At 60.5% G+C, this 10,900-nt stretch overlaps 1 protein-coding gene across 1 annotated transcript in view; it reads right to left on the bottom strand.

Moving 5' to 3' along the window:
• SKIC2 (SKI2 subunit of superkiller complex) overlaps positions 1 to 10,887 on the bottom strand; it is a gene marked incomplete at its 3' end in the record, with an annotated part of 28,042 nt that extends 17,155 nt beyond the window's left edge. The window contains 14 exon segments of the mRNA XM_061444457.1: positions 166 to 312; positions 1,991 to 2,037; positions 2,039 to 2,068; positions 2,070 to 2,138; positions 3,779 to 3,901; positions 3,985 to 4,193; positions 5,622 to 5,675; positions 5,784 to 5,858; positions 6,665 to 6,723; positions 6,725 to 6,777; positions 7,241 to 7,335; positions 8,045 to 8,177; positions 9,713 to 9,834; positions 10,781 to 10,887. Of these exon segments, the coding sequence (XP_061300441.1) occupies positions 166 to 312; positions 1,991 to 2,037; positions 2,039 to 2,068; positions 2,070 to 2,138; positions 3,779 to 3,901; positions 3,985 to 4,193; positions 5,622 to 5,675; positions 5,784 to 5,858; positions 6,665 to 6,723; positions 6,725 to 6,777; positions 7,241 to 7,335; positions 8,045 to 8,177; positions 9,713 to 9,834; positions 10,781 to 10,793 (1,229 nt within the window).
• Positions 10,888 to 10,900: the final 13 nt, after the last annotated feature.

Raw genomic sequence — 10,900 nt, forward strand, 5'->3', positions numbered from 1 at the left:
GGCTATTTTGGGGTGGTTTTGGTGCATTTTGGGTTGTTTGGGGCTATTTTGGGGTGGTTTTGGTGCATTTTGGGCTGTTTCGGGTGCATTTTGGGCTGTTTGGGGCTATTTTGGGGTGGTTTTGGTGCATTTTGGGCTGTTTCAGGTGCATTTCGGGGCGCTCACCGCAGGATCTCGGTGGTCATGACCAGGCAGGAGGCCTCGGGGTGCAGTTGGACGTCCCCCGTGAGCAGCCCCACAGATCCAAAGGTGCTCCGGAAATCCCGGAACTTCTGGTTGGAAAGAGCCTTGATGGGAGACGTGTAAATGGAGCTGGGGAGGGAAATGGGGGGCAATGGGGGTCAATAGGGGGAGGAAATGGGGGGGAAATAGGAGGGACCCCCACGACCCCATAAGGAGCTTATAGGAGAGTATTAAGAGCCATAAAAGACAACAGCGACGCCTTGTGGCCACATTGGGTATTGCAGGAAAGGGGGGGAGCTGCATTTTGGGGGTGTTTTGGGTCTTTTGGAGGCGATTTTTGGGGTGAAAAAGGTCGATTTTGGGTCCGGGGGTGTTTAGAGACCCCCAATGATGATTGGGGACCACAATGGGGGGGTCTGAGCACCCCAAAAAGGGGCTTTATGCGATGGGTTTAGCGCTCTTAATGGCACCACCATGACGCGACCTCTTGTGGCCACACTGGGTACTGCAGCGGCGCTAGGGCGGGGGGGAGCTGCATTTTGGGGGTGTTTTGGGTCTTTTGGAAGCGATTTTTGGGGTGAAAAAGGTCAATTTGGGGTCCAGGGGTGTTTAGAGACCCCCAATAATGATTGGGGACCCCAATGTGGGGTCTGAGCACCCCAAAATGGGGCTTTATGCGATGGGTTTGGCGCTCTTAATGGCACCACCATGGCGCGACCTCTTGTGGCCACACTGGGTACTGCAGCAGCGCTAGGGCGGGGGGGAGCTGCATTTTGGGGGTGTTTTGGGTCTTTTGGAAGCGATTTTTGGGGGTGAAAAAAGGTCAATTTTGGGTCCGGGGGTGTTTAGAGCCCCCCAATGATGATTGGGGACCACAATGGGGGGGTCTGAGCACCCCAAAATTGGGCTTTATGCGATGGGTTTAGCGCTCTTAATGGGACCACCATGGCGCGACCTCTTGTGGCCACATTGGGTACTGCAGCGGCGCTAGGGCAGGTTGGGAGCTGCAATTTGGGGGGTGTTTTGGGTCTTTTGGAAGCGATTTTTAGGGTGAAAAAGGTCAATTTTGGGTCCGGGAGTGTTTAGAGACCCCCAATGATGGTTTGGGACCCCAATGTGGGTCTGAGCACCCCAAAATGGGGCTTTATGCGATGGGTTTGGCGCTCTTAATGGGACCACCATGGCGCGACCTCTTGTGGCCACACTGGGTACTGCAGCAGCGCTAGGGCAGGGGGGCAGCTGCATTTTGGGGGTGTTTTGGGTCTTTTGGATGCGATTTTTGGGGTGAAAAAGGTCAATTTGGGGTCCGGGGGTGTTTAGAGCCCCCCAATGATGATTGGGGACCACAATGGGGGGGTCTGAGCACCCCCAAAATGGGGCTTTATGCGATGGGTTTAGCGCTCTTAATGGCACCACCATGGCGCGACCTCTTGTGGCCACACTGGGTACTGCAGCGGCGCTAGGGCGGGGGGAGCTGCATTTTGGGGGTGTTTTGGGTCTTTTGGAAGCGATTTTTGGGGTGAAAAAGGTCAATTTTGGGTCCGAGGTGTTTAGAGACCCCCAATGATGATTGGGGACCCCAATGTGGGGTCTGAGCACCCCAAAATGGGGCTTTATGCGATGGGTTTAGCGCTCTTAATGGCACCACCATGACGCGACCTCTTGTGGCCACACTGGGTACTGCAGCGGCGCTAGAACAACATAGCAAAGGTGGGGGGGGGGGGGGGGTGTTTTGGGTGTGTTTTGCGCTTTCCAGAGGCTCTTTTTGGGCGGAAAAAAGGCGTTTTTGGGTGCGGGGGGGTCTCACCGGGCCATGTGTCGCTGTGCCAGGGCAATGGCGTACTCGGCGATGGCCCGTTTTGCCCGCGGAAGTGTGCGCGGCCGCCCAGCAGGGATTGCCCCCGCTCCAGGCACAGCACGGCCTGCAGCTGGAAGGGGTCCGGCTTAAAGGGCCACTGAGGAGAGGGGTACAACGACAGACGACGGCGTTGGAACCTCGCCGAAGAAAGCATGAAGGGTCCTTTAAGGAACACCCAAACCCCCTAGGACCCCCCCAAACCCCTTTGGACCCCCCCAAACCCCCTTGGGACCCCCCCAAACCCCTTTAGCCCCCCATAAACCCATTTAGGACCCCCCCAAACCCCCTTAAGACCCCCCCAAACCCCTTTAGGACCCCCCCAAACCCCCTTTGGACCCCCCCAAACCCCCTTTAGCCCCCCCCAAACCCCCTTAGGACCCCCCCAAACCCCCTTTGGACCCCCCCAAACCCCCCTTAGGACCCCCCCAAAAACCTTCAGGACCCCTCCCAAACCCCTTAGGACCCCCCCAAACCCCTTTAGGACCCCCCAAACCCCCTTAGGACCCCCCCAAACCCTTTAGGACCCCCAAACCCTTCAGGACCCCCCCAAACCCCTTTTAGGAACCCCCAAACCCCCTTAGGACCCCCACAAACCCCTTTGCGTCCCCCCCCAAACCCCCTTAGGACCCCCCTAAATCCCCTTTTGCACCCCCCAAAACCCCTTAGGGCCCCCCCAAACCCCCTTGGGAACCCCCAAACCCCTTTAGAGCCCCCAAAACCCCTTTGGACCCCCCCAAACCCCCTTAGGACCCCCCCAAACCCCTTTAGCACCCCCAAACCCCTTAGGACCCCCCAAACCCCTTTGTGTCCCCCCAAACCCCCTTAGGACCCCCCCAAACCCCTTTGGACCCCCCAACCCCTTTAAGGACCCCCCAAACCCTTTAGGACCCCCCCAAACCCCTTTAGGACCCCCCCAAACCCCCTTAGGACCCCCCCAAACCCCTTTAGGACCGCCCCAAACCCCTTCAGGACCCCCCCCCAAACCCCTTTAGGACCCCCCCAAACCCCCTTTAGCCCCCCCCCAAACCCCTTTAGGACCCCCCCAAACCCCCTTTGGACCCCCCCAAACCCCCTTTAGCCCCCCCCAAACCCCTTTGGACCCCCCCAAACCCCCTTAGACCCCCCCAAACCCCTTCAGGACCCCCAAACCCCTTCAGGACCCCCCCAAACCCCTTAGGACCCCCCCAAACCCCTTTAGGACCCCCCCAACCCCCTTAGGACCCCCAAACCCCTTCAGGACCCCCCCAAACCCCTTTAGGAACCCCCAAACCCCCTTAGGACCCCCCAAACCCCTTAGGACCCCCCCAAACCCCTCTTGGAACCCCCCCAAACCCCTTTAGGACCCCCCCAAACCCCTTTGTGTCCCCCCCAAACCCCCTTAGGACCCCCCAAACCCCTTTGGACCCCCCAAACCCCTTCAGGACCCCCCCAAACCCCTTTAGGACCTCCCCAAACCCCCTTAGGACCCCCCCAAACCCCTTAGGACCCCCCCAAACCCCTTTGTGTCCCCCCCAAACCCCCTTAGGACCCCCCCAAACCCCTTTGGACCCCCCCAACCCCCTTTAAGGACCCCCCAAACCCCTTTAGGACCCCCCCAAACCCCCTTTAGCCCCCCCCAAACCCCCTTAGGACCCCCCCAAACCCCTTTAGGACCCCCCCAAACCCCCTTTAGCCCCCCCCAAACCCCTTCAGGACCCCCCCAAACCCCTTTAGGACCCCCCCAAACCCCCCCCTCACCTTAAAGGCCGGGTCAGGCACCAGGCTCTCGAAGTCCCCCATTGGCTCACTGGTGTCAATGGCCACAGCCCATTGGTCCTCGGGGGGGGCCGGGGGCGGGGCTTGGGCGGGCTCTCCCACTTCCTATGGGGAGGATGGGGGTCAATATAGGGCAGAACCCCCCCCACACACACACACACACCCCATTGATCCCTATGGGGCAGCACCTGATGCAGGAGCTCATCCACGCTGTCGCTATGGGGCAATGGGGGGCGGAGCCTCTTTGGGGTGTCCATGGCCCCCCCCAACTCCGGCTCCGGTTTGGGGGGACCCCCCCCCCCAATGTCTTCGTCGCCCCCCAAGTCGAAGGGGTCCAAGGTCTGGAGGAGGCTGCAGAGAGAAAGGGGGCCCCCCCCAGCCCCACTGCGGCCCCCAACTGGGGGGGGGGGGGGCAGCAAAAAGGGGGGGCTCAATGGGTGGGGAGCCCCATAGACCACCCCTAAAACCCCATAGGACACCCATAGGACCCATAGACCCCCATAGACCCCCCCTAAAGCCCCATAGGACACCCATAGGACCCATAGACCCCCATAGACCCCCCCTAAAGCCCCATAGGACACCCATAGGACCCATAGACCCCCATAGACCCCCCCCTAAAGCCCCATAGGATACCCATAGGCACCCACAGACCCCCCCTAAAACCCCATAGACCCCCATAAGAACCCCATAGAACCCCCTAAAGCCTCATAGGACACCCCTAAACCCCCCTAAAACCCCATAGGACACCCATAGACCCCCATAGACACCCCCTAAAGCCCCACAGGACACCCATAGGACCCATAGACCCCCGTAGACACCCCTAAAACCCCATAGGACACCCATAGACCCCCATAGACACCCCCTAAAGCCCCATAGGACACCCATAGGCACCCACAGACCCCCACAGAGCCCCATAAGTACCCCATAGACCTCCATAAAGCCCCATAGACAGCCATAGACCCCCCCAGCCCCCTATAGGACCCCCATAGACACACCCAGACCCCCATAAGACCCCCTTTGGACCCCCACAGACACCCACAGACATCCATAGACCCCCCTAAATCCCCATAAGACCCCCATAGACACCCCCAGACCCCCATAGGACCCCCCCTAAAGCCCCATAGGACCCCCATAGACACCCCCAGACCCCCATAGGACCCCCCCTAAAGCCCCATAGGACCCCCATAGACACCCCCAGACCCCAATAGGACCCCCCCTAAAGCCCCATAGACCCCCATAGACACCCCCAGACCCCCAAAGCCACCCCCAGACCCCATTGGACCCCCCCCAGACCCCCATAGGACCCCCCTAAAGCCCCATAGACCCCCATAGGACCCCCATAGACATCCCCAGACCCCCATAGGACCCCCCTAAAGCCCCATAGACCCCCATAGGACCCCCATAGACACCCCCAGGCCCCCAAAGCCACCCCCAGACCCCATTGGACCCCCCCCAGACCCCCATAGGACCCCCCCAGACCCCCAAAGCCACCCCCAGACCCCATTGGACCCCCCCAGACCCCCATAGGACCCCCCCAGACCCCCAAAGCTACCCCCAGACCCCATTGGACCCCCCCAGACACCCATAGGACCCCCCCAGACCCCCAAAGCCACCCCCAGACCCCATTGGACCCCCCCAGACCCCCATAGGACCCCCCCAGACCCCCAAAGCTACCCCCAGACCCCATTGGACCCCCCCAGCCCCCAAAGCCACCCCCAGACCCCATTGGACCCCCTGAGACCCCCATAGGACCCCCCCAGACCCACATAAGACCCCCATACGATGCCCCCCAAATAAGGGGTTACCCCCCCCATCATTTCCCTACCTGAAGCCTTGTACTCAACACCTCTCTTCAGCCCTGGGGGGGTCACCAATAGGTCTGGAGGGGGGCAAAAAGGGGTTTTAATGGGGGGGGGCACCCCAATATGTGCTTTAAAGGGGGGGGGGCCTAAAATGGAGGGGGACACCCCCAAAATGGGGGGGGTACCAGTGTCGAAGTCCACATCCTCCTCTTCATCACCATGGATACGGAGCTGCTCCAGGCTGGGCTCATCCAGCCCCGCTGGGGGGGGGCAAAAGGGGGTGGGGGGGGTCAAAAGGGGGGGATTGGGGGGGGGGGGGCAAAAGGGGGTGTTTAGGGGGGAAAAGAGGAGTTTTGGGGACCCCTGGGGGGGGAGGTTGGGGTCCATGGGGTCCCTGGGGGGGGGCTTTGGGGGGGGTCAAAGGGTGGGGGTTGGGGTGCTGGGGGGGCCTTATGGGGGGGGTCTTATGGGGAGTCCTATAGGGGGTCCATGGGGGGGTTATGGGGGTTTGGGGTCCATAGGGGGGGTTTGTGGGGGTCAAAGGGGGGGTTTGGGGGTGTTGGGAGGGTCCTATGGGGGGTGTCTTATGGGGGTAATATAAGGGGTCCATTGGGGGGTCAAAGGGGGGGTCAAACGGGGGGTTCCATGGGGGGGGTTTGGGAGGGTCCATGGGGGGGGGGGTCAAAGAAGGGGGGTTGGAGGGGTCCATGTGGGGGGTCCATGGGGGGATCAAAGAAGGGGGGCTAGGGGGGGTCCATGGGGGGGGGGTTTGGGGGGGTCCATGGGGGTCAAAGGGGGGGGTTTGGGGGGGTCCATGGAGGGGGTTCCATGGGAGGGTTTGGGGGGCGGGGGGGTCCATGTAGGGGTCAAAGGGGGGGGCTGGGAGGGTCCATGGGGTGGGGGTCCATGGGGGGGGGTTGGGTGGGTCTATGGGGGGGTCCATGGGGGGGGTTTAGGGGGTCCATGGTGGGTCAAAGTGGGGGGTTTGGGGGGGTCAAAGGGGGGGGGGGGTTTATTGGGGGGTCCATTGGGGGGGGGGGGGCCATAGGGGGGGTGCTGGGGGTACCTGGCCAGAAGGGGCAGGAGGTGGTGCTGCCCCACAGATTCTCTTGGGGGGGGCCGGGGGCGGCGCAGCGAGAGCGAGTTTTTGGCTGAGAGCCCCACATTGGGCAGCAGCTCCTGGGGGGGGGGGGGGACACACAAGGGACGGGGGGGGGTCAGGAACCAAAACCACCCCCCAAACAGCCCAAAATAGACCCAAAATTGCCCCAAAATCCCCCATAAGACCCCATAGAATCCCCCCAAACCCCCATAGGACCTCATAGAAGCCCATAAAAACCTCCATAAAACCCCATAACCCCCCCCCAAACCCCCATAGAAGCCCATAGAACCTCCATAAGACCCCATAGGACCCCCATAAGCCCCCACAGGACTGCCATAGGACCCCATGGAACCCCATAGTACCCCCCCCCCCAATCCACAATCCCCATAAAACCCCCATAGGACCCCATAGGACTCCATAGGAACCCAACAGGACCCCCATAGGACCCCATAGGACCCCCATAAGACCCCACAGAACACCCATAGAACCTCCCCAACCCCCCAATAGGACCCCATAGAACCCCCATAGGATGCTCCCCACCTCAACGAAGCCTCTCAAGGAGCCACTTTTGGGGTCCCTTTGGGCCCGGAGCCCCCCCATAACCGGGGTTGGCTCCAAGGCAAAGAGGTTCCGGGCTCCGGGTGCCGGAGCCATGACCTGGGGGGGGGGGGGAAATGGGGGGGTCAGGGGAGAAGAACCCCCCCCAATGGCCTTTAGAGCCCTACAGGACCCCTACAGGACCCCCATAGGCCCCCCCCATAGGCCCCCCATTGACCACAATAGGACACCCCCATAGGACCCCCACTGATCCCCATAGACCCCCCTCATAGACCCCCATTAGACTCCCCCATAGGACCCCCACAAGACCCCCACATAGGACCCCACAACACCCCCTATAGTCCCCATAGACCCCCATAAGACCCCCCCATAGGACCCTCCCATAGGAGCTCCATTGACCCCCACAGACCACCCATAGGACCCCCATAGATCTCCCCATAGGACCCCCATAGATCTTCCTATAGGACGCCCATAGACCACCCCATAGGACCCCCATTGACTCCCATAAGACCCCCCCCATAGGACCCCCCCATAGAACCCCCCATAGGAGCTCCACTGACCCCCCACAGACTCCCCATAGAACCCCCATACATCCCCCCATAGGACCCCCATAGATCCCCCCATAGGACCCCCACAGACCACCCCAGAGAACCCCCAAAGACCCCCCCCATAGGACCCCCATAGGAGCTCCATTGACCCCCATAGGCCCCCCTCATAGGACCCCCGCAAGACCCCCATTGACTCCCATAAGACCCCCATAAACCCCCACACAGACCCCCATAGGACCGCCCCCATAGGACCCCCCATACCTTTGGGCCCTCTCGTGCTGGTGGGGGGGAAGCCACTCGGGAGACCCCAAAAGCTGCTGCTCCAGCTCCGAAACAAGGGAGGGGGCAAAAGGGGGGATCCCCAGGGGGAGCTTGGGGGGGGAAGAGGTCAGTTTGGGGGGGCTCAGGGGACTCATAACCCCCCCCATGCACTTGGGGGTCACAAAAGGGGGTTTATTGGGGTCAATGGGGGGGGGTGGGGTGCACAAAGGGGGGTCAATGTGGGTTAATGGGGGGCTTTGGGATCCAAGGGGGGTCAATTGGTGTACAAAGGGGATCAATGGGTGTCAATGGGGATCAATAGGTGTCAATAGGGTTCAGCAGTGGTCAATGGGGCTCATTGGGTGTCAGTGGGGATCAATGGGTGTCAATAGGGTTCAGTGGGGGTCAATGGGGGTCAATGGGTTCAATGAAGATCAATAGGCGTCAATGGGGATCAATGGGGTCAATAGGAGTCAATGGGGCTCAATGGGGTCAAAGGGTGTCAATGGTGATCAATGGGGTCAAGGAGGTCAGTGGGTGTCAGTGGGGCTCAGGGGGGCTCAATGGGATCAATGGGTGTCAATGGGGTTCAGTGGGCTCAACGAGGTCAGCGGTGCTCAATGGGTTCAATGGGATCAATGGGGCTCAATGGGGGGTCAATGGGGCTCAGTGGGGCTCAATGGGATCAATGAGTGTCAATGGGGCTCAATGGGATCAATGGGCTCAACGAGGTCAGTGGTGCTCAATGGGGTTCAATGGGATCAATGGGGCTCAATGGGGGGTCAATGGGGCTCAATGGGGGGCTCAATGGGATCAATGGGTGTCAATGGGGCTCAATGGGATCAATGAGGCTCAACGGGATCAATGGGCTCAACGAGGTCAATGGCGCTCAATGGGGTTCAATGGGATCAATGGGGCTCAATGGGGGGTCAATGGGGCTCAATGGGGGGCTCAATGGGAGTCAATGAGGCTCAACGGGATCAATGGGCTCAACGAGGTCAATGGTGCTCAATGGGGTTCAATGGGATCAATGGGGCTCAATGGGGGGTCAATGGGGCTCAATGGGGGGCTCAATGGGATCAATGGGTGTCAATGAGGCTCAACGAGAACAATGGGCTCAACGAGGTCAGTGGTGCTCAATGGGGTTCAATGGGATCAAAGGGGCTCAATGGGAGGTCAATGGGGCTCAATGGGATCAATGGGTGTCAATGGGGCTCAATGGGATCAATGAGGCTCAACGGGATCAATGGGCTCAACGAGGTCAATGGTGCTCAGTGGGGTTCAATGGGATCAATGGGGCTCAATGGGAGGTCAATGGGGCTCAATGGGGGGCTCAATGGGATCAATGGGTGTCAATGGGGCTCAATGGGATCAATGAGGCTCAACGGGATCAATGGGCTCAACGAGGTCAATGGTGCTCAATGGGGTTCAATGGGATCAATGGGGCTCAATGGGGGGTCAATGGGGCTCAATGGGGGGCTCAATGGGGGGCTCAATGGGATCAATGGGTGTCAATGAGGCTCAACGGGATCAATGGGCTCAACGAGGTCAATGGTGCTCAATGGGGTTCAATGGGATCAATGGGGCTCAATGGGGGGTCAATGGGGCTCAATGGGGGGTCAATGGGGCTCAATGGGGGTCTCACTGTGGTTCGGTGGGGGGGGGCCCGTGCCCCCCCCGGGGGTCCCACCACCAGCTCGAAGGCCCCAGCACAGCCCAGCTCCAGCAGCGCCAATGGCAGCTCCCGTGGGGAGGGGGGGGGCAGCGCTATGGGGAGGGGCAGTGGGGGTCAGGAGGCTCCAAAGCACCCAGAGACACCCCATAGACCCCCGTAAGCCCTTATAACCACCCCATAGAACCCATAACCACCCTATAGATGCCAATTACCACCCCATAGACACCCATAACCACCCATAACCACCCCATAGAACCCCATAACCACCCCATAGAACCCCATACCACCCCATAGACCCCCATAACCACCCCATAGAACTCCATAACCACCCCATAGACCCCCATAACCACCCATAACCACCCCACAGACCCCCATAACCCCCCAGACCCCCATAACCACCCCACAGACCCCCATAACCACCCCATAGAACACCATAACCAACCCATAGACCCCCATAACCACCCCATAGAACCCCATAACCCCCCCATAGACCCCCATAACCACCCACAACCACCCCATAGACCCCCATACCCACCCCATAACCCCCCATAGACCCCATAACCCCCCCATAGACCCCATAACCACCCCATAGACCCCCATAACGACCCCATAGAACCCCATAGACCCCCATAACCCCCCCATAGAACCCCATAACCACCCCATAGAACCCCATAACCACCCCATAACCCCCCTATAGACCCCCATAACCACCCCATAACCCCCCCATAGACCCCATAACCACCCCCTAGAACCCCATAATCACCCCATAGACCCCCATAACCACCCCATAGAACCCCATAACCACCCCATAGAACCCCATAACCACCCCATAACCCCCCCATAGACCCCCATAACCACCCCCTAGAACCCCATAATCACCCCATAGACCCCCATAACCACCCCATAGAACCCCATAACCCCCCCATAGACCCCCATAACCACCCCCTAGAACCCCATAATCACCCCATAGACCCCCATAACCACCCCCTAGAACCCCATAACCCCCCATAGACCCCCAGAACCCCCCCATTGCCCCACCGATGCGCTCCATCTCCCTTCCGCCGCTTGGCAACGGGACCCCGTGCCCCGGAACCACTCCGTTCAGCCCGCAGAGCCGGGCGGAAGGGCCGGGAGGCCGGACCGAAAGCGCCCGCCCCA

The sequence above is a fragment of the Pezoporus flaviventris genome, unplaced genomic scaffold, assembly GCF_033815535.1.
Source record: "Pezoporus flaviventris isolate CSIRO_AGI_PZ_B2104156 unplaced genomic scaffold, CSIRO_AGI_Pfla_v1 ptg000893l, whole genome shotgun sequence".
NCBI lineage: Eukaryota > Metazoa > Chordata > Aves > Psittaciformes > Psittacidae > Pezoporus > Pezoporus flaviventris.